The 24959-nt window shown below is 39.5% G+C and overlaps 1 protein-coding gene across 2 annotated transcripts in view; it reads right to left on the minus strand.

Annotated features, from left to right (window-relative positions):
• Positions 1–24959, minus strand: part of intu (inturned planar cell polarity protein) — a 91169-nt gene that overhangs the window by 45137 nt on the left and 21073 nt on the right. For both annotated transcript variants that reach the window (XM_073042812.1, XM_073042811.1), the window contains exons 2-3: positions 16835–17430; positions 5796–5881 (exon numbers count right to left, since the gene is read on the minus strand). In XM_073042812.1, coding sequence (XP_072898913.1) covers positions 5796–5881; positions 16835–17430 — 682 coding nt within the window. The remainder of the gene's footprint in view (positions 1–5795; positions 5882–16834; positions 17431–24959) is intronic.

Below are 24959 nucleotides of genomic sequence, written 5' to 3' on the forward strand. Positions count from 1 at the left end.
CTTGATGTGGATGTTTTTGGGAAGATCAGGATTTATTTTCATGCTTAATTGTCAACAATCCATGCTAAGGTTAACAGGTGGCTTGGTTGTTTAACTAACCCTTGAATCATTGCAATGTTGAAGAGTAAATATTCCACAGTGCACTTAAGTAGGTTACATACTTTTATCCTGTAAGAATCCTACGACATGTTTCTGAGTCTGGGCTTGGAAACTGGGAGCTATTTGGAGAAGAACTGATGAAAGGTAATCAACCAAAAATGTTAATAATGCTTCTCTATTTAAAGATCTGCAGAGTATTTCCGATATCACCTGTCATTGTTTTCAAAAGAGAACCAGTTTTGAATCAAATTGACTTTGAAGCAAATTTAGGTAGAGAAAATAAATTGTTCACACTTCCATAAGTTCAAAAAATGACATAGCAAAAGTTAATGTTGTAACTCTTCTATTAATGACAGTGCATCCAAACAACTTAGAATAAAACATGCATGAAAATGTGCACTTCATTGAGACATAGTTCTTCAACATGCAGTTTAGAAGAGTATTTTAAAGGTGGTTTTCCCCAAAGTGTGTCATGATTAAACTTCTACTTTAGAATGACAGTAGAGACAACAAATCTGGAAACTCCATTGATTACATTTGAAAACCACTGAATACTTCATCTGTCTACGCTTCCAAAAAAAAAGGCATCTTTGAAATATACAAAAATACACAAAAAGATTAAACAAAAAATGTTACAAGTCTGGAAAACAGAGTCTGAGATATTTCAAAGGATTGATTTCACTGCCAGATTTCAGAGAACAGAGTTAAATTTGGTATTTAACAGATAACATAATTAATGGTTTTGGAAGCGAACTAGCAAATACAGTGCTGTTATCAGTTTCTAATTATCATTTGGAAAAGGTCAACAAAAAGCACCATCTACAATATTTTCTGCATCAAGAATGCAGGTAAACAAATGAACTCGCTTAATATTTTGCACAAATGATTCAATGTTAAAAATTTTATATTAGTGATTCTTAAGTGAAAGAACAACAAAACTGAGAATCACAAGATCAAAGGAAATAAACTTCTAAATTCAATGATGACACACTGATCCCCAAGTTACAACATTAACTTTTGCTATGTCATTTTGTAAATGCTTTATTTGCACTTAGCTTTCCAATGACAACAAGTAATAATAATGTTATTTATTTCAAGGCTTGTTTTAAGTAAGAGCCTACCATTATCATAGAAACATAGTAAACCTACAGGCACTTTGGCCCACAAAGCTGTGCTGAAGCATATGCTGAAATTACCTAGGGTTACCCATAGCCCTCTATTTTTCTTTGCACCTATCCAGGAGTCTCTGAAAAGACCCGATTGTATCCACCTCCACCACCGTCGCCGGCAGCTCATTCCACGCACTCACCACTCTCTGCGTAAAAAACTTACTGCTAACATCTCCTCTGTACTTCCAAGCACTTTAAAACTGTGCCCTCTCGTGCTAGCCATTTCAGCCCTGGGAAAAAGCCTCTGACTATCCACACAATCAATACCTCTTATCATCTTATACACCTCTATCAGGTCACCTCTCATCCTCTGTCGCTCCAAGGAGAAAAGGCCGAGTTCACTCAACCTATTCTCGTAAGGCAGGCAACATCCTTGTAAATTTCCTCTGCACCCTTTCTATGGTTTCCACATCCTTCCTGTAGTGAGGTGACCAGAACTGAGCACCTCCAAGTGGGGTCTGACCAGGGTCCTATACAGCTGCAACATTACTTCTTGGCTCCTACACTCAACCCCATGATTGATGAAGGCCAATGCCCGTATGCCTTCTTAACCTCAAGCGGAGCGGCCAGTGAGTGAGTGGGCCAGTGAAGGAGTGGAGATTTGAGGCTTTGACTCGAGAGGCTTCGACGAGAAGAGGCGGAGGACGAGCTTCACTCCAAGTGAGGTAAGGCCGGGTAAGTTCCTTTCAAAGGAGAAAGTTTCAAAAGTTGAGGCAAGTATTGGGTAGGTCATGTCAGCTGAGATCGGCCCCGTGGTTTGTTCACCCTGCAGCATGTGGGAAATCAGGGATACTTCCAGTGTCCCTGACGACTATGTGTGCAGGAAGTGTGTCCAACTGCAGCTTCTGGCAGACCGCATTGAGCGTCTGGAGCTGCAATTGGATTCATACTGGAGCATCTGCGATGCTGAGAAAATCGTGAATAGCACGTTCAGTGAGTTGGCCACATTGCAGGTAAAGGCTACACAGGCAGAAAGGGAAGGGGTGGCCACTAGACAGCGTAGCAGTAGGCAGGTAGTGCAGGAGTCCCCTGAGGTCATCTCCCTCCTAAACAGATATACTATTTTGGATACTGTTGGGGGAGATGTCTCATCAGGGGAAGGCAGCAGCAGCTGAGTTCATTGCACCATGGGTGGCTCTGCGGCACAGGAGAGAAGGAAAAGGAGTGGGAGAGCTATAGTGATAAGGGATTCGATTGTAAGGGGAATAGATAGGCGTTTCTGCGGCCGCAAACGAGACTCCAGGATGGTATGTTGCCTCCCTGGTGCAAGGGTCAAGGATGTCTCTGAGCGGCTGCAGGACATTCTGGAATGGGAGGGTGAACAGCCAGTGGTCGTGGTGCACATAGGTACCAACGATATAGGTAAAAAACGGGATGAGGTCCTACAAGGTGAATTTAGGGAGTTAGGAGATAGACTAAGAAGTAGGACCACAAAGGTAATAATCTCTGGATTACTACCAGTGTCACATGCTAGTCAGAGTAGAAATAGGAGGATATTTCAGATGAATACGTGGCTTGAAAAATGGTGCAAGGGGGAGGGATTCAAATTTCTGGGGCATTGGAACCAGTTCTGGGGGAGGTGGGACCGGTATAAACAGGACAGTCTGCACCTGGGCTGGACTGGAACCGATGTCCTAGGGGGAGCGTTTGCTACTGCTGTTCAGGAGGCTTTAAACTAATGTGGCAGGGGGATGGGAACAAGTGCAGAGAGACAGAGGGGTGTAAAATGAGGGTAGAAGCAAAAAGTAGTAAGGTGAAAAGTAAAAGCTGCAGGCAGGCAAATCCAGGGCAAAAAGCAAAAAGAGCCACTTTTCAACATAATTGTATAAGGGCTAAGAGTGTTGTAAAAACAAGCCTGAAGGCTTTGTGTGTCAATGCGAGGAGCATTCGTAACAAGGTGGATGAATTGAATGTGCAGATAGTTATTAATTCCTTGGGATTTTCCTGAATCTTGTCTGCCAAGGCCTTCTCATGGCCCCTTCTAGCTCTCCTAATTTCATTCTTCCTGCTACCCTTCTATTCTTCTAGATCTCTATCATTACCTAGGTTTTTTTTTAACCTTTCGTAAGCTTTTTTCTTCTTGACTAGATTTACAATAGCCTTTGTACACAACATTTCCTGTACCCTACCATCCTTTCCCTGTCTCATTGGAACGTACCTATGCAGAACTCCACACAAATATCCCCTGAACATTTGCCACATTTCTTCCGTACATTTTCCTGAGATCATCTGTTCCCAATATATGCTTCCAGTTCTTGCTGATAGCCTCATATTTCCCCTTACTCCAATTAAATGCTTTCTTAACTTGTCTGTTCCTATCCCTCTCCAATGCTATGGTAAAGGAGATAGAATTGTGATCACTATCTCCAAAATGCTCTCTCACTTCGTGATCTGACACCTGACCCGGTTCATTTCCCAATACCAGATCAAGTACAGTCTCTCCTCTTGTAGGCTTATCTACATATTGTGTCAAGAAAACTTCTTGAACACACCTAACAAACTCCACTCCATCTAAACCCCTTGCTCTAGGGAGATGCCAATTGATATTTGGGAAATTAAAATCTGCCATCACGACAACCCTGTTATTATTACATCTTTCCAGAATCTGTCTCCCTATCTGCTCCTGAATGTCCCTGTTACTATAGGGTGGTCAATACTGGTCACCCAGTAGAGTTATTGACCCCTTCCTGTTCCTAACTTCCACTCACAGAGAATCGTAGACAATCCCTCCATGATTTTCTCCTTTTCTGCAGCCATGACACTATCTCTGATCAACAGTTCTACGCCACAACCTCTTCTGCCTCCCTCCCTGTCCTTTCTGAAACATCTAAAGCGTGGCAGTTGAAGTTACCATTCCTACCCCTGAGCCATCCAAGTCTCTGTAATGGTTACAACATCATAGCTCCAAGTACTGATCCACACTCTAAGCTCATCTGCTTTGTTCATAATTATAATTGAATAAAATAAACTATTCAAAAAGCTAGATGCCAGAATTTAAAAACAGACCAAATTATCTATAGAAATCTGGTACCCTGAGAGTTATAGCAGCTCAGGTCAGAGCTGCTGTAACTCTCAAATTTCTTCTCACACCTTGAAGACAGGTGGGTGATAGTTCCAATTGGCCACAGTTAATTACCCCTAGTGTTCAGGTGAGTGGTAAAATCTGGGAGACGAAGAGGAGAATGTGGGAAGAATTAAAATGGGATTAATGTTGGTGTGTGCTCAATATTTGGAATAGAAACTGAAAAGTTGCTAAAACTCAGTAAGTCAGGAAGCATCTATGCATCCCTTCAATGGAACTTGAACCATTAACTATTTCTCTTTCCACTAATACTGCCTGACCTACTGACTTTTTCCCAGCATTTTCAGCTTTATTTCATGTTTCCACCACATGGATTTATTTTTAAAATTTTCATTTACACTTGCTGGTTGGTGTGGACATTCGAATTCCAATGCATGTGGAAAAAATCCCTGCTGACTGGATAAAGGGGTTAAAAAAATAAAACAATGCATTTCCATTGAAAATGCTGAGAAAAATGTTAACTTTCAGTCATGTAGATATTATAGAATAATTTTAGTTCAGCACCCTTAAAAATTCTTCCAGATTTAGCATGAAGTGATGGAGGGTGAAAATACACCATAACAATGGAATTGGGTAAAAAGAAATTGGACCTACCCGAGCAATGTTTTGATCCCTACATTTTCTGTTTTATATTAAAAGGTCAGGTTTTAATTTACTTATCCTTTCAATTTTCTCTCTTAAGTCAACATTTCTACTCCTATGTATATTGTTTCCTGTACTCAATTAGAAACTTAATTCATCCACTCTAACTAGTATTTATTTGCCTCTCAATCTTCTGCTTATTTCTCAATTTAATTAAAGCAATATGCAGTTGATTATCCTGATCTGTTAGGCCCCATGTGTTCAGCTTCTTTCACTATATCAACTCAAATTTTCAGCAATTGCTACAGAACAGTCTAAATCTTAAACATGTAAACGCTGGTATTGTATAATTTACTCTGAAATGTGTTCAGGGAGGGCTGACTAATTTTTCATGCACACCAACTCTATTAAATGACTATTGAGATACGAGCATGTTTCCCAATAAGCAGACACGTCTCAGTGAGTGTCCAGCAATATCAATAAATTCAACAGAAACACAACTAGATTGTGAAATTACACACTCCAATACCATATGAACATAAAGACAATTCAATAAAATAATATTCAAGTTGTATTATCACAAAACTAAAAATTCACTGGAGTGAATTTCTATCTTGACTACATGGGCTAGAATTCAATTGAATGAACTGTCCTCATGATTTTTACTTCAATGATTTCAATGAAATGAAAACTGGACAAGATCTTATAAACTATTGATGAACAATCAACCTCAAATTACTGATAATCACATGCAACCAAATATTCAGTCCACTTTGTTAACATCTGGGAATAATGTATAAAAGGGTTCCACAACAACAACAAAAAAATCAGCATGTTAATCTTATGTTTTTCATTCAAAATACCTGGGTTGGACCTGGAATACATGATAAGACACGTTCTATGTTCTCAGTGGTTACTTCCACATCATTCACAGCAATCAGAGCATCACCTGATGGACAGAAGATCTATGTTATTATCTGTGTTACATGTGTAATTTAAAGAAATTTGTGCTGTTGGATAATCAACTGTTAAATTTAATCTTCTACTATTTTCACCAAATAGAGTTCTAAACAGGCCTTATTATTTTGAAACAGTACTCAATACGGTCAACTATAGATGGCATAAGAAACTCTGCATTAATATCCCAAGTTGAATTATATACTAGTGTGATGATACTAAGTCTGCTGCCTGCAAATTCAAAACTTCAGAAGCGACTTTAAGCCCCATCTGATTGTGGAAATAGCCATTGTTTAAGTGGGCCAGTGTTAAGAGTGGTCAGGCTTTGGCTCAACAAGCTTTAATGAGAACAGACGGAGGCTAAGGGTGCCAAGTTGTTTGTTATTATTTGTTTTGATTGTGGAATTTGGGCTTAAAGTTGCAGCCAAAGGTATAACAAACTCAGTGAGTAGAATCTGAGTAAGTGACCCTTGTGAGTGCAAAACTCAAGGTTTCAGAGAGAGGTACAGATAAGAGCAGTTAAGCTGTTTTTTATTGTCTGTAAATCTTTAGTCCCTAGTTCAGTGTAGGCAGGATGGTTGAGGTGGTGGAATGCTCCTCCTGTGAGGTATGGGATTTCAGGGTACCTGACAGATTCCCAAACGTCTACATCTGCAGGATGTACACCAAACTTCAGCTCCTGAGTGGTAAGGTCAAGGAATTGGAGATGGAGCTGAATGTACTCAGGACAATCTGTGAGGCTGGAAACCTCAGATGAAACTTTTACTGATGTGATCACACCCACAGTGCAGGGTTCCTCTGTGGTCATTCTTCTCGGCAACAAGTATCCCTTTTTTGGATTCTGCTGGGGAGATAACCTATCAGGGCACTGCAGCAGCAGCCAGATCAATGGCACTGTGGCCGACTCTGAAGTTCAGCAGGGAAAGGTAAAGACAGGAAGTGTGATAGTGATAGGAGGCTTGATATTTAGGGGGACAGACAGGAGATCCTATGGCTGAGAAAGACACCAGGATGGTAAGTTGCCTCCCAGGTGCTAGGGTCCAGGACGTCTTGGAGCGGCTGCAGAATATTCTCAAGGGGAAGGGTGAGCAGCCAGAAGTCATGATGTATATTGGCACTAATAACATTGGAAGAAAGGGGGGAGAGGTCCTGTAGAGAATATTGGGAGTTAGGAAAGAGGCTAGAGAACATTATCTTCAATGTAGTAATGTCTGGATTAACCCCAGCGCCACATGCTAGTCAGGGCAGAAATAGGATGATAGTACAAATGAATGCGTGGCGGAGGAACTGGGGCAGGGGGAAGGTTTGCAGGTTCTTGGATAATTGGGATCTCTTCTGGGACAGGGGTGACCTGTATAAGAGGATGGCTTGCACCAAAGACATAATGTTTGGTTTGTCCACTGATTCCATATGGGTAAAACTCAAAAATAGGAATTGTGTAATCACTCCGATGGGATTGTACTCCAGAACCCCCACCCCCCCATAGCCACCAGGATATTGAGGAAAAGGTATGCAGGCAGATTAATGAAACGTGTAAAGACAATAGGTTTGTTGTCACAGGAGATTTCAACTTCCCCAATATAAACTAGGACCTTCTTAGTGCAAGTGGTTTAGATGGGGCAGAACTTCTTAGGTGCATCCAGGATGATTTCATAAAATCAACATGTTGATAGTCCAACAAGAGGAGGAGCTCTACTGAATTTGGTGTTGGATATTGAACCTGGACAATTGACTGATCTTTCAGAGGGTGAACAGTTGGGGAACAGTGACCACAATTCCTTAGGTTTTAAGAAAGCTATAGGTATGGATAAGTATGGACCTTGTGGGAGACTATTAACTATTACAAGAGCATTAGGCAGGAACTAGGAAGAGTTGATTGGGAACAGATGTTTTTTGGACAAGTCCACATCTGACATGTGGAGGGTGTTTAAACACTAACTGCACAGAGTACAGGACAGGGATATTCCAGACAAAAGAAAGGACAAGGATGGGAAGGTAAAAGGACCTTGGGTGTCGAGTGAGGCGATGATTTAGACAAGGAGAAAGTATGTAAAGCTTAGGAAGCTAGAATCAAACAGAGCCTGGAGGATTATATAAAAAACAGAAAAGAACTCAAAAAGGGAATTAGGAAAGCCAAGAGGAGCAATGAAAAGTTCTTGGCAAGTAGGATTAAAGAGAATGCCAAGGTATTCTATACATATATCAGGAGCAAGAGGATAACTAGGGAGAGGGTGAGACCACTCAAAGATAAAGAGGAGAACATTCGTTTGGATGCAAAGGATGTGAGTGGGGTCCTTAGTAAGTACACATCCGTATATACAAAGAAGGTCATAGGAGGCTAAGGTCAGTGCCGAGACTGTTAATGTGCTAGAGCATTTCAAAGTATTATGTATTGCTGCCGCAAAACAAGTTTCATGACATGTGCCAGTGATACTAAATCTGACTCTGAAGAGCATTTAAGGCAGCTAAGTCCCCAGGGTTTATGATGGGATATAACCCAGGTTGTTCAGAGAGGCAAGTGAAAAGACTGTTGGGGCCTTGACAATATCTTTGTGTCCTCTCTAGCCACAGGCAAGGCCCCAGAGGCCTGGTGAGTAGATAATGTTGTTCCATTGTTCAGAAGGGAACTAGGGATAATCCTGGAAGCTATAGAGTAGTCTCACATCCGAGGTAGAGAAGTCACTGGAGAGAATTTGTAGGGATAGAATTTATGAGCATTTGGAAAATGATGGCCTAATTAGGGAGAACCAGTATAGCTTTGTATGGGAAAAGTCCAGTCTTACTAACTTGATTGAATTTTTTATAAGGTGATGAGGGTGGTTGATGAAAGTAGAGTTGTGGATGTTGTCTACATGGACATACGTAAGGCGTTTCACAAGGTCCCTCATGGAAGGCTCATCCAGAAGATTAAAGATGCATGGGATCAATGGCAAATTGGGTGTTTGGATTCACAACTGGCTTGCCCATAGAAGACAGAGGGGTGATCGGAGAGACTTATTCTAACTGGAGCTCTGTGATTAGTGGTATTTCACAGGGATCTGTAGTGGTAGTTCTGATGTTTGTGCAGCATATAAATAATCTGGATGAAAATGTAGACGGGTGGGCTAGTAAGTTTGCAGATACGAAGATTGGTGGTGTTGTGGATAGTGTAGATGACTGGCAAAGAATATAGCGGGATATAGATGGTTTGCAGACAAGGGTAGAGGAATAGCAGATGGAATTTAACCAGACCAATTGTCAAGTGTTGCACCATGGTACGTCAAATGTAAAGAAACAGTGCACTGTTAAGGGCAAGACCATTAACAGTGTTGATGAACAGAATAAGGAATGTTGAAAACACACAAAATGCTGGAGGAACTGAGCAGGCCAGGCAGCATCTATGGAAAAAAAATACAGTCAACATTTCAGGCCGAAGGGTCCTGCCAAAGCGTTTTGGTCCAAATCATTGACTACTTTGTTTCATTGATGCTGCCTGGCCGCTGAGTTCCTCCAGCATTTTGTGTGTGCTGCTCGTATTTGCAGCATCTGCAGATTTTCTCGTTAAGGAATGCTGCATTTTCTCTGTAGCGGTTACACTATATTATCGTTTTACTTTGTATTACTTTAATGTACTGTTGTAATGATTTGCTTTGTATGAACAGTATACAAGGCAAGCTTATTACTGTACCTTGGCACATGTGACAATCAACCAATTCCAATTGTCTATGTAATTACAGCTACCCTTTTACTTCCTCGCTCCCCATCATCCAGGAACCCAAACACTACTGAAAACCAAAAAAAAAAGTACAGATGCTAGAAATCTGAAACAAAACCAGAAAATACTAAGAAAAAATATGTAGAAAGTCAGGCAGCATCTGTGGGAAGAGAAATAAGAGTCAATTCTTCAGGTCAAAGACTTTTCAACCAGACCTCTGATGAAATATCACCAACCTAAAATTTTAACTGATGATTCTCCCTCCATAGATTTTGCCCAACTTGTTATTTTCCATGATTGCCTTAAAAATCATATTTCTAGCATCTTCAGTTTTTTGCTTTTAGCTCACTCTGACCAGTCTTAGGCATCCTCGTGCAGAAGGCCAAGGAGAGGTCAGTGTACATTTTGGCTTGGTACATTGTAGCATTCCTAAATTGGCACAGGTTTCAACACTGTCATATAATCAATCATTGTGGTCTTGTATATCTCAGTTCCAGCTTTATTTCTGTCCCCTCTCTCTTCAGGTATTAAAGATGTCATTTTCCACTCCAAACCGTGCCTCCTCCAGATATAACTTTGCAAGCTTCTGTCAAGTTGCATCATCACCACTTTCACCATTAAATCTCATTATTCCCATCTATCAGAAATCCTCTCCGCCATCTTCCTTTCTCTGTAATCTAACACCTGTTTACCTGTCCACCTGAGAACCTTTCTCAGTTCTGATGAAAGTAATCAACTTTAACATTAAACATTTCTTTCTGCATTTTCCATTTTTGTTGCAATAATTTTGCCTTAGAAAGTTAAAATACATTCCTGGAAGCCTGTGATTGATAGTGGTTCATTCACTAATGAAATAAAAGCAAAAGAACTATGCCATAAATTTAGACTATAAATTATTCCTGAGCTGATCGCGGATGATAGTTAACTTTATGATAGCCAAACCAGAGTGCTGAAGGATATTAACTCCAGGAGAGTTTTGTTAATGTAGTTTTTCTGAAATAATCAGCTTCATGGCTTGGTTGATGTGTGATGTTTCTTTTTCCCCTTGTCATGATGTTTACCATTGAAATAAAAATGATAGAAAAAGCTGGAATGAATGTATAAAAGATCAGTACATCAGATTAGCAAGGTAAATGTTGGCCTTGGGGATTTTCTCAGGGCTATACAGCAGTGGTCCCCAACCACCAGGCCGCAAAGCATGTGCTACCGGGCCGCGAGGAAATTATATGATTTGGCGGTATGAAGCGATATGAGTCAGCTGCACTGAAGCTGAGTCATATCGCTTCATAGCGCCAAATCATATCGTTTCCTCGCGGCCCGGTAGCACATGCTTTGCGGCCTGGTGGTTGGGGACCACTGCTGTACAGGAATAAGGGAAGGATGGGAGAAATCCATCAAGAACAATAAAATGAAAGGTCTGGTAGTAAATCAATGATTGTGACACTTCAAGATAGCTCAAGTTTGCATTGACTACTGACATACACAGCAGCTCTCACAATTTGAATCTTGCAATAAATGCACTTATTTACTTTTTTATTTCAATGGCAAGAATAGCTTTTCCCTTAAAAAATAGGTTTTTGGAAGAATGACCTAATGAAATTTAATATAATCCAAAAGTAAAGAACATGGAAGATGCCTATGTAAAAGCCTTTCAGCAGAGGCTCCTGCAGTGTACTGCCAGAGGTGGTGTTGGAAGCAGATACAATTATCATGTTTAGAACATAGAAATCTACAGCATATTACAGGCCCTTCCACAATGTTGTGCCGACCATGTAACCTACTCTAGAAACTGCCTAGAATTTCCCTACTGCATAGCCCTCTATTTTTCTAAGTTCCATGTACCTATTTAAGATTCTCTTAAAAGACCCTATTGTATCCGCCTCCACACCATCGCTGGCAGTGCATTCCACGCACCCACCACTCTCTGCACAAAAAAAAAACTTACCTCTGACATCCACCTTGTACCCCTTTCCAAGCACCTTAAAACTGTGCCCTCTCGTGTTTGCCTATCGATGTCGTACTGTAACCTCGGACAACCCTCCAGACTATCCACAATACCCCCAACTTTTATGTCATCAACAAACTTACTAACCCACCATTCTACTTCCTCATCTGGGTCATTTATAAAGATCACAAAGAAGAGGGGTCCCAGAACAGATCCCCGCAGAACTGTTTTGTATTGAACTGTTTTTGCTCCGAGAGTTTGACAGACTTCTCTGCTGTGTCTGTCTCTCTGCACTTTCCCAGGCTAGTGGCCCACAGACTATTACAATGTATTCACTTTTGGGTGTAGCATGAAGGCATTGCTTCTGTGCTGTGGGTTGTACAGTGTTTAAATCTGACCAAACTCTTGCCCACCCACATTCCTCCACAGCCCCAGTGAGACTGCAGGATCCCCAGACAGGTCTGGAGTGGGGGGGGGGGGGGGAGATGGTGGCGGAGAGGACAGAAGGATCGACGCCTGACTTCAGGGAGCACACTGCTCTGCAACACAGAGTTGCTATTGTTCTGGGTTGGAGGGGAGGAGAGGGAAGAGGTAGAAGGGAGGGGATTGGAGGGTATTACAAGTGAATGGTTGTAATTTCTTCAAAATTAAAGTTCTGATAATGCAAATAAGTCTAAAAAATTAATCTTGCACCCTCCCTCCACTGCACCCCTCACTGTGTCAATCACCCCCTCCCTCTGCTACACCCATCCCCATGTCAACCACCACCTCCATCCCCATCTCCATTACTCACTTAATCAAATTGCTAAACTTATTCACATAGTTCAAGTACAGGACAATGAGATTAGTGCAAATGGACAAAAAAGTTGTCCAAATGTGGAGGGCTGAACAGCCCGTTTCAACTCCACAGTATGATTCCATGAGAGCAGTGGCCCCCAATCACCGGTCTGTGACCCAGTGGTTGGGGACCACTGCATGAGAGGATACAAAACAAAATCTTGGATACTTAAGACAACCAGGAATTACACTCCATGCAACTGAAATGGTATGTCTCAAGCAGCTTCCCTGTTGGTAATTCACAGTTTCATTCTTTTAAGAGTCGCTGTCAGAGTAAATGCATCACAATGCTTTAAAATTGAGAGAATATGAAAATATTTGTCCTCCAAATTAGTTTTTACAAACTAGTGGATTTCATAACTGCTTAACTGGATCAGAAAACATGGTACCTTTTTAAAAGAGACAGGTTGAGCTGTGACAGCATTCATCTCTCAAATTCTCAGTCGAAATTCCAGCCTTTTCTTCCTTATGTGTCTGCCTCAATCTTGAACTCAATACACAATCGTATCAACTGTCACTATAGCCTGCTCCATCCAGAATATCACCCCCACCCCATTTGTTCATTCAATAGTTTTGTCCTCTTTCTCATCTGCTCCCGCCTCAAAAGTAAATGTATCAAGCTCACAATCCTTGAAATTTCTGAAGAACTAAAATCAATACAACCAAATATGAAAAGTCGATATTCTATTGAAGTCACGATCTAAGTTCATTGTGTGCTTACTGAAGCTCTGTTAGTAGCTAGAGTTCTGTCTGGAAATAATCATGAAGTTCATTGAATACAAATCGGATAAATTGCATAAATCAAAATACTCAACCAATATATTACACTTTGGACTTACTGCCTTTAACTATTTATTTTCTTAGTTAAACTGCTTTCATGTCATCATCGGTTTGAGGTGATATTTGAAGCAAAATCTGAAGTACACTCATTGGAATGGAGTGTAAATGCACCATCTAGATAAATACTTTAATGATTCAAAAAAAAAATTACACTGTCACAGTAGCATTGCAAGTGCAGAGATATACAAATAGTAGAAGAAGAAAGAAAGAATAAAAAAGTTACCTCAGTCAAATGGGGGGGTGGGGGTCATCACTTATCCAGCTAAAGGTTGGCGTATTTAGAGCCTAACGGCTAAGGGTAAAAATTGCCTCATACAGCGCTCTTTGGAGCAGTGCAGTTGTCCTAGTCTGTAACTAAAAGTGCTCCTCCGTTCAGCCAAGGTGGCATGCAGATTGTGGGAAACAATGTCCAGAGTTGCCAGGATTTTCCGTATGTCCTTTGTTCTATCACGGCCTCCAATGTGTCCAGTTTGACTCCTATAACAGAGCCTGCCTTTCTAGTTAGCTTATTGGGTCTGTTGGCATCACCCGTGCCCCAGCACACCACCACATAGAAGATTGTACTGGTGACAACAGACTGGTAGAACGTGAAGGAGAGGCCTGCATACACCACAAATGTCTCCTCAGGAAGTAGAGGTAACTCTGACCCTTCCTATACATGGCCTCTGTGTTGGTGCTCCACTCATGTCTGTCTTCCAGGTGCACCCCCAAGTACTTGTAAGTCCTCACCACATCCATGTCCTCACTATCAATAGTAACAGGGAGCAGTGAGGGCTTAGTCTTCCTAAAGTCCATCACCTTCTCCTTTGTCTTACTGATGTTGAGCTGCAGATGATTTAGTTTGCACCATTTGACAAAATTCTCCACCAGGGCCCTGTATTCATCCTCCCTTCCTTCCTTATACACCCTTTGCTGAGTCGTCAAGAGAATTTCTGCAGATGACATGATAATGTCTAAAGTCTGATTATACAGGGTAAACAGGAAGGGAGCAAATACTGTAATAGTATTATCGTATATGTTTTTGTGTCATTTATTTAATTGATTCTTTATTTAATTTTAGGACTTTCATGAAATCTGATCACATTTTAGGTCATATTTATACAAAAATAGAGAAAATTCTACCGGCTTCACAAACTTTCTAGCACTACTGTAACTGATTTTGATACAGGATGAATACAAGAAGGTCTAGAGGGGTTAGGTTGCCAGAGTCTGTTTATAATGAAATTTAAGTGTCTTCTGATTCACAGCCATTTTAATTATTTTGAATACAATGATCCAATCCAAGAGCCAAAGTAAGCAATGTTTTTGTTCAATGTGGAGTGAGTCATATCAATTTTATTGTGTAACACACATATTAAGATAGTCAGTCCCTTGTATACATTTAGAAATTGTATATTTACACATTAAGATTGGACCATATTCTTCTATGCACTTCCAAAGATGCTTCTATGAATGACAACTTGCTAAAAACACATGGTTATTAGAAAATTTGTCTGAATCGTTTCATAGAACTAGATGGTTCCTATGGATCTGGCTGAAGTCAAAAACAAAAAAAAAGAAACCTCCTGCTGTTTGGTAACCATAGCGTTGAGAGCCTCCAGCTCTGGCATTCAAACCTGCTAACCTTTAGCTCAACCTTTCTCTAGTTTAAAATTACATTAAGCATTCTGTTCCCTCTTCCTTAAGTGTATTATCTGCCACGATTAATAACTGTTTATTGCATTGGACACTGATGTACATAAACTTCATTGTGCATGGGGAAAAAGAAAATTTGAGGTTATGACTTACTATTCAGGTACACTTAACCATATACAAGGTATAGACTGAAGAAAGTCAATGCTGCCATTCAAACTCAACCAAATCCTTTGACACTTTTAAGCCATTTAGTTTCATACAATGCATTCCCACCAAATAATCACCTGGATATACAAGTCCGAATAAATGGTTAAGATTTAAGGTGGTACATGACAATCAAATCACCCACTTTGTTCTGCAGAGCAGCAAGTCCTTTGGTTGTTCCAGGAGCTAAATTGATCAAACTAAACAAAGTGCCTTATGATGGTGAAAAAGGTTAGGGTTGTTCAGTGATGTGTGACTTGCTGTAAGATAACCAGCCTATGAATGGTTCTTATAATCACAATATTTCTGGCATGACAATATTAAGATATTCTTCCGGAATAAATGGTGACTTGTTTCTCTTGTTCAAGATGTTCATTCGTCTGGCTGAAATGTTATTTATTTTGTTTTGTTATCCATGGAACTGAGCAATATTGAACACTGCTATCATTAATAGCCATCCATGCTTCAGAGCTTATGATAGAAAGTAAATGACAAAGCAGTTCATGCCAGTTTGGCTTAAGTCACTGACTCAAGAGACTCCTTTATCTGTGCTATTCTTATCATTGAGAAAAGGATAACAAACAACCAGATTGAATTTATCCTGCTTTTTGAGGAAAAGAGAATTTAATATTTTCCACTTTGTCAGGCAGACACTCATAACCTAGCTATACCCAGATAACTGCTCTGGAAACACTTCTATTCCTGGAACAGAGTCTTCAGCACTACCACGGAACATGGTCGGAGTCTCTAAAAACTGTGTCAAATCCATGCTCTCAGCTCTCTTTGACATCATGTTTAGGGAATGGTTTTGGTTGAAGATAAGCTGATATGGAGGAACTTATGTGGAAGCCAAGACAGATGATCCACTCTAGATAAAGTTGACTGCACCTAGCACTCTGAACAGTAGCTGAAAGGAGCATTCAAAATGTCATTAGATCCAAAAGTAATAATGCAATGCATCTGATATTTGCAGCATCAGGAATAGGTTGGACAAACAAACCAAAAGATGTGTATTTTGAAAGTTCAAAGTATTGAATTCTAGCATCTGCATTGTCATTATAACTTACAACACTAGAATGACTAGTTTCCTGAACAAGAGTGGCAAGTTTGGAGGCATCAGTGATGAAGTGGTAGTTACCTAAACAATGGACAACAGATTTGTGCTGGCTGTGACTGGTGTTTGCAAAGGGATGCACACAGGTAGCAAGCCCACTCTAACTCCTGGACATATTAAATGACACACATCACACCACTCTGCCCCTGAATTCCATTTTATCCATCGACAAGGCTTGATTGTGTTGGGGTTCCAGTATTATACTAAGGAATGCATTTCTTGGATCCTATACCAGCTAGATCCAGCTTGAGTTTATGAGGCAAGACTTTTTTTTTTTTAAAGTTCATTGTATTCTTGACATAACTTTTTAAAAAATAGAATCTGTTGTAAGGGTGCAAAGTTCTGCTCACAGCTTTGCCTCTTCAAGGCTCTCTGAAAGTTCTAGAAGTGGGCCTCAGAAGTGAATTACTCAAGGTTAACTCTGTGCTTAAGCCTCCTGGATATGGAGGGGCAGTTTGATCAGATACAGGTGGGGAGGGACCATGAGAAGCAAACTGAAACTACTTTTCTGAATCCAGAAGCAAACCTTGTATTACAGCATGAGAAACAGGTTGCCAAATGGTATACACTTGTTAAAGTAGATTTTTCTGTAAATGTGACATTTATTGATTGGTATATCTTATATTCCTTTACAAAAATACATTTTACATGTACAAATATAGATTTTCACTCTTACCTATAAATATTTGACCAGTTTTCATTGCTGTACTGCCATGAATCAAACTGTAAACAATAATTCTCTCTTCAGCTGGTGTTTTAGCACCTGTGAATTTGTCCAAATGCTTTCTTTCTGCTGGATTTTTTCTTGAAGGCTGACAAACAATCCCCACGTAAGCTTCCAACAGCTTTGTCCTTTCTACAAGAAATTCGTTATTTATTTTATTTGGATTAACATAAACATACACATCCTTGTATGATAGCTGTACCGATACCCCAGTTCTAGGGTTTGGTTGGTGCTTCAATATGGAAACAGGTCTTGGTGGTTGATTACTATTTGGTTCATGTGCTTTGCTGCAAGAATGTCCGTGTATCCGGCCTTTCTTTTTTAAAACATTAGCAAGCTTTCTAAGTCCGTGTTCATGTATGTGAGGCTCTTTTAATTTATGGTCAGTAACGATCTCTTCTTCTTTATCACTAAACCTGACATGGTTGATCAAAGGTGCTGGCACTGAATTAGCTTGGATAAGTACATCCTCTTCATCTTCACTTAGTTCCAGGTAGAACAGCTCTCCATTCTTCTGTACATCATCCAACCATTCAGGTTCAAGATCACTGCAAAAATAGATAACAGAGTTGAAGTTGGAGGAAAATGTGTAGGAAACCTGGAAACTATTGCTAGGTAACTGGCTCACACCTCTAACTTTTGCAATGCTTTTGTTCTGGCTCCATAAGTCATTATATAACCATGCAAGAGAAAAAAAATCAATGATGCTCTACTTTTGCCTTTTAAAATTTTGCAGTGCTGCCAAAGACAGAAAAAATATCCAAAATGTCTCTTCCTACTTTAACTGTTGTTACGTACTCGTGACACGTGACAGTGGTACCCTTGTCACGTGACTGGGATTTAAGCTATACTGGACTTGAGGTAGTGGTCTTGTGATGGTGGAGTGACGTCATTTTCCCGCCAGTAGAGGTCATGTGACAGGCTTTTTTTTTAGGGTATAAAAGGAGGACCCCTCCCTGTGAGGAGGGGCAGTTCGTGGCTGGATTTGCCATGTTGACTTCATGCCACTGCGTGATTTAATGTGATGACGCAGTTTAGTTGAAAGATGAAGTTTTATCTAATGCCTAAAGTTTAAAAGGTCATTGCCAGCAGTTTCTCTACAATACTGCTAGTTGAGAATCAGTGGAGAGTGAAGATCGGAGTTCGGGAGTGTTACGGATTCAGGCAACAATAAATATATGAGTTAGGCAAGGGTTTTTATAACAAATAACACGTTTATTAAACACTGAAAACAAACCCCCCAAAAGTAAACAAATCACTAACGTAACCGGAAATCAGCTACTGTGCGGCAGCTTAAACAGTTCTTAAAGCAATGAAGCTTACAGTCCTTAAAGCGATGTTGCAAGAACAGTTCTTTAAAGTAGTATTGCCAAAAGTTCAAAATGCTCAGTCCATTTAAAAGGAGAGACTTTTAAAGACGATTTAAATTCTCTTTCATGTTGTTTTGCTTCAGTTCCCCAAAGTCGAACTTTTCCCATGAAGAATTTACGGAACAAAATGGCTTAAAGGCACTGACCTTTCCTTTACCGCACTGTCCTCAATCTTTTCTGCTATTTCGCAGAGATTAACACGAGAACAGTCAACGAATTCCTTCCGAATAAGGATCAAACAAGGTCAAACCCGTTTCACCGTCGAAATCGATTCTCCTCGATCTTTAACTCCCGAACTCCGATCTTCACTCTCCACCGATTCTCAACTAGTGGTATTGTAAGAAACTGCTGGCAATGACCTTTTAAACTTTAGGCAATAGATAAAACTTCATCTTTCAACTAAACTGCGTCATCACATTAAATCACGCAGTGGCATGAAGTCAACATGGCAAATCCAGCCACGAACTGCCCCTCCTCACAGGGAGGGGTCCTCCTTTTACACCCTGTAAAAAAAACCTGTCACATGATCTCTACTGGCAGGAAAATGACATCACTCCACCATCACAAGACCATTACCTCAAGTCCAGTATAGCTTCAACCCCAGTCACGTGACAAGGGTACCACTGTCACGTGTCACAAGTACGTAACAGGAGTTAAAGATCGAGGAGAATCAATTTCAACGGTGAAACAGGTTCGACCTTGTTTGATCCTTATTCGGAAGGAATTTGTTGACTGTTCTCATGTTAATCCCTGCGAAATAGCAGAAAGGATTGGGAATAGTTCTGTAAAGGAAAGGTCAGTGCCTTTAAGCCGTTTCGTTTCGTAAATTCTTCGTGTGAAAAAGTTCGATCTTGGGAACCGAAGCAACACGACGGAAAAGAGAATTTAAATCATCTTAAAAAGTCTCTCCCTTAAATGGACTGTGAGCATTTTGAACTTTTGGCAATACTACTTTGAAGAACTGTTTTTGCAACATCGCTTTAAGAACTGTTTAAGCTTCAATGCTTTAAGAACTGTTTCAAGCTGCCGCACAGCAGCTGACTCCCGGTTACGTCAGTGATTTGTTTACTTTTGGGGGGTTTGTTTTCAGTGTTTAATAAACGTGTTATTTGTTACATAAACCCCTGCCTAACTCATATATTTATTGTTGCCTGAATCCGTAACACTGTTGGTTGTCCTTTCTTGCTGATATATTGAAAAAGTGATGTAACGACTTTGTATCTTAACTGCTCCATCCAAAAATAAATGTCTTTTGTCCTAAAACAATTAAGTATGTTTTCTGTTTCCTTTCTGAAAACTATTTCAAATTTCTGTGATGTAGCTGCAAACATATTGGGAGTAGATTAGAGATGTCAAACTTCCACTTGAATCCAAACTGAACAAAGACAATTGAAGCTTAAGCAGACAATCTGGCTGCTAACTTTCCTTTGGCAACAACATAAGATTGTAAATATTCACAAAAGCAAATTCTGTTTCATCATCTTCAAAAAATACTTTCTGAATCTTGGATGATGTAAGCAAGGCCATTGATGCACAACAAGTTGTGATGTTCTTGACAGGATATGTTATACATGTCAAGAAAAAATGCTCATAATTTCTTTAGCAATCAAATTATTTAAAGGTTTTGGTTTTTATATTTCAAGTAACTGCATCATTATTTTTTAGCATGTCAAAATACAGTGGTAGACTGGATGAAGATCAAAAGCAGCCATTTTTAATTTCAAACACACTCCCTTTGTTATACAAAGCTGCAGAGACTGCAAGAAATATCCTGAAATATCTGCTAAATGTCATAAACTATCAAGTTGCTGAACTGTATGGTTGCTACTTACAACCGATTTCTATCATATAAAAACAGTATGATTGCATAATATTTTATATGAATACAAGAGTCTCAACATACAATCTTTCAACTATTCCTGGCATGTCATTACTGTGACTTCAGCTATCATTTTAGAGTGCATTGAATATTATTGATTTGGATAAAGACCTTAAGTGGGAAAGCAGGTTGAGTGGAGGATACAAATCAGCAGTGGAGGAATATAGTGGATCAGGCAGCATTTATGGATGAAAATGGACAACATTTAGGGTTGAGACCTTTTGTATGGATTGTAGACAGGTTAAGTCAGTGTGTCATGGTCCAGTTTATTGTCATATGCACAAACAGATGTCACAGTGGATTTAATTTGGCTTTTTTGACTCTGACAAACAGAAAAAGACACTTCTTTTTTAAAGTGAAAACAGATCTCTACAAAGTGATCTATGTTAATTACAAATATAAAACACAAAATAATTGATTGCATAAGTATTCACCCCCTTCAAGTTAGTATTTAGTAGATGCACCTTTGGCAGCAATTACAGCCTTGAGTCTGTGGATAGGGCTCTATCGGCTTTGCACATCAGGATTTCCCTCTATAATCGCTGTATTCATTTTACCCTTTACCTTCACAAGCCTTCCAGGATCTGCTGCAGTGAAGCATCCCCATAGCATGACGTAGCCACCACAATGCTTCACAGTATAGATGGTGTGTTTTTGATGATGTGTGGTGTTTGGCTTATGTTAAACAAAAGTGTTTAGTCTGATGGCCAAAAAGCTCAATTTTGGTTTCATCAGACCATAGAACCTTCTTCCAGCTGACTTCAGAGTTTCCCCATATGCCTTCTGGCAAACTCTAGCTATGATTTCATGTGAGTTTTTCCCCCCCAACAGTGGCTTTCTCTTTGTCACTCTCCCATAAAGCTGCGATCGGTGAAGCACAAGGGCAACAGTTGTTGCATGTGCAGTCTCTCCCATCTCTGCCACTAATTCCTCCAGAGTTGTTAAAAGTTTCATGGTGGCTTCCTTCACTAGCCCCCTTCTTGTACGGTCACTCAGATTTTGAGGAACACCTGCTCTAGGCAAATTTACACCTCTGCCATATCCTTTCCATTTCTTGATGACTGACTTAACTATACTCCAAAGGTTATGAAGTGGCTTAGAAATTTTCTTGTATCCATCTCCTGACTTGTGCTTTTCAATAACCTGTTTGTAGAGTTGCTTGGAGTGTTCTTTTGTTTTCATGGTGTAGTTTTTGCCAGGTTACTGACTCACCAGCAATTGGACCTTCCAGATACAGGTGTATTTTTACTACTATCAATTGAAACACCTTGACTGCACATGGGTCTCCAAATAAAGATCTTCATTTAATTATTTTTGTGACTTCTAAAACTGGTGGAAAATTAGTGAATTCTGTTTGGAAAATATTACATTATTAAATTGTAAGAATCAATGCAATATGTGAAAGAAGCTGAGTCTACAATGCTGAAATGTCAACAATTACATCATTAAGAGAGCCACAGTTGTAAATGCCAAACAAAACCTAGTTTGATTAATGATGCTTTAGGGACAAATATATTATGCTAAAATGTAATGCCTGTTTTGTACAGTGACTTTAAAAAATCATGCACAAAATAGACCTAATTCCATTCAGTGTGAACTTTTTGCCCACCACCCGCCCATGTTCCATCTAGTAGGCTTGTTCAGTTACTGTACGTTCTATCACTTTCTGAACTACCATTGATGGAACATGCAATTGGCTATAAAAGAATCTGCAAATTATTCTGTTTTCCAGCAACCATCGAGGCAACTTTCCAAAGACATCCATCACTGCTGACTCCAAATACACCCTAATTTTATGCAATCTAGTACACTGCAAGGCATTTCTCTCTCTGACAAATCATTCAGAGAGATTAAAAAATGTTCTTTTTAAAAAAAGTTTACGGCAACTTGATTTAATTTATTGTATAGTGTAGCCAAATGTAAAACAAGAGCAAAAGACTTGTAATGCTTTTATTAATCCTCCTTGACAGATGATTAAGTAATTACATCACATCGAAGACCCACACTTAGTGTTTTGAGAATAGCTTCTACCCCTCACCCATCAGATTTCTGAATGGTCTGTAAACCCATGAACCCTACCTCATTATTCCTCTTTTGTATTATTTTTGTAACTTATTGTACTTTTTATGTCTTACACTGTACTGCTGCTGCAAAAACTAATTTCGTGACTTATGACAGATAATATATCTGATTCTGATATAAAAACTGTTTTTCAATATTTGCCACTTTGCATCTATATGTAGTAGCCCCATTTTGTTTATGGTTTAAATACTCTGAATTTAAATTTAATTTGTTTAAATATTGATGACTACAGTTCCAACATCTCTTTATTGCTTAGGACATGTTTTTATATTTTGACCTTACGAATCTATGTTTACATCTCTGCTCCCAGACTGCTATTGTACTGCTTGACTTTTTATATGCCTGTTGCCTTTTATGCATTAGTAATTGATAATGGCTAGTGCACTTAAATTCGTGAGCTGGAATGTAAAGGGACTGAACCACCCTGTTAAAAGGAGGAAGGTATTCTCACATATCAAACAACTCAAAGCTGACATTGCTTTCCTTCAAGAAACTCATATTCGTTGTTTTGATAACTCCTGGCTTCTGTCAAAGTGGGCGGGTCAGCATTTTCATTCATCCTTTGCCGCTAAAGCTAGGGGAGTTTCCATTCTTATTAATTCAAATATTCCTTTTGAACTCCATAATAAAATATCTGATACAAATGGCCGTTTTATTATTGTTTCTGGTAAACTATATAACACTAAAGTTGCACTAGCAAACCTGTATGCCCCCAACTTTGATGATGTTAACTTTTTTGAACGGTTTTTTCCCTCACTACCAGACTTAAACTCATACTCTCTTATATTGGGTGGTGATTTCAACTGTTGGTTGGATCCTAAACTGGACCGATCGTCCTCTGTTACCAGATCACCTACTAAATCTGCCTTAGCTATTCAATCGGTTCTTAATTCGGATCTAAAGATCCATAAGGTCTGGGGACCTTTTATCGAGTACTTTCATAACCTTCCTCTTGACTAGGGTTTTTTTTTGTTTTTTTTTCTTTTCGGTCCTTTGCTTTCAGCTCCCTTTTTTTTCTGGTAGTAGGCATTATTATCCTCTGTTGCTAAGTGTATTCACGTCTGGGAGTTTGACTGTCCGGACTTATACTCTTTATACTGTGTGGTGGTTGGTCTGGAGTTGTTGTTTTTTTCTTGTGTTGTGGGTCTTGGGGAGGACGCTAAGCTCATTTGTCTTTAATTTAGGTGCTTTTTTTGTTAAATTCTCTTCCTTTGTAGCATATTGTTATTGTATGCTTAATCTTGCACTGTATTAATGCTCCTCATTGGGATTTGGGGTTTTTAATTTTGTAAAATGTTTTGAAAAACTAATAAAAAAAATAAAAATATTGATGACTAATTTCTGTTAATTTGTGACTTATTTCTAAGACACTGACTGCTAACTTATTTGCTAGAGATGTTAGTATGGGCACGTGGCTGAATAATCACAAAGATGATTTCTAAAAGCCACAAAAACATATAAAGATAAAACAGAAAATAACTACTGAAAACACATTACAAACCTCACTCCAGAAACTTGATCAGATAATCTGAACTGGTAATTCAGTGCAATACTGAGAGAATGCAGAAATTTTGGAGATGCTGCTTGAATTGGAAACACAAGTTTGTTACAGTAGATATGATAGAATTTGTCACGGGTTCAGGAAAGTTTCCTTCATCAGTATGTACACCAGTGCAATACTGGATCTGCTATCAGGGAATGAGACAGGGCAGGTGATAGAAGTTTGTGTAGGGGAACACTTTGCATCCAGTGACCACAATACCATTAGTTTCAAAGTAAACTTGTAAAAAGATAGCCCTGGTCCACAGGTTGAGATTCTAAATTGGAGAACGGCCAATTTTGACGGTATCAGAAATGATCTTGCAAGTGTGGATTGGGACAGGCTGTTTTCTGACAAAGGTGTATTTGGAAAGTGGGAGACCTTCAAAAAAGAAATTTTGAGAGTACAAAGCTTAAATATGCCTGTCAGAATAACAAGTGTAAGAACCTTGGTTTTTAAGAGCTACTGAGTCCCTGATTAAGAGAGGGAAAAAAAGGTGCATAGCGGGTATAGAAAAATAGGAACAAATAAGGTGCTTATTGGTGTACAAGAAATGTAAGAAAACACTTAAGAAAGAAATCAGGATGGTTAAAAGAAGGCACGAAAATGCTTTAGCACACAAGGTGAGGGAGAATTATAAGGGATCCTATAGATAAGTTAAGAGCAAAAGGATTGCAAGGGACAAAATTGATCTTCTGGAAGACCAGAATGGCAATCCATGCGTGGAACCAAAGATGGAGGAGATGGGAGAGCCACAGGGATTGGTGCTGGGTCCTATGTCATTTGTCATCTATGACAATAATCTGGATGATAATGTGGTTAACTAGATCAGTAAATTTGCGGATGACACCAAAACTGGGGGTGCAGTGGACAGTGAGGAAGGGTAACATGGCTTGCAAAGGGATCTGCATCAGCTGGCAAAATGGACTGAAAAATGGCAGATGGAATTTAATGCAGACAAATATGAGGTTTTGCACTTTGGGAGGACAACCAGGGTAGGTCTTACACAGTGAATGGTAGGGCACTGAGTGCTAGAACAAAGGGATTTTGGAATACAGGTCTATAATTCGTTGAATGTGGTATCACAGGTAGACATGGTTGTAAAGAAAGCTTTTGGCACATCGGCTTTCATCAATCAATGTACTGAGTACAGAAGATGGTATGTTACGTTGAAGTTGTATAAGACGTTCATGAGGCATAATTTGG

The sequence above is a fragment of the Hemitrygon akajei genome, chromosome 4 (genome assembly GCF_048418815.1).
Source record: "Hemitrygon akajei chromosome 4, sHemAka1.3, whole genome shotgun sequence".
Lineage (NCBI taxonomy): Eukaryota > Metazoa > Chordata > Chondrichthyes > Myliobatiformes > Dasyatidae > Hemitrygon > Hemitrygon akajei.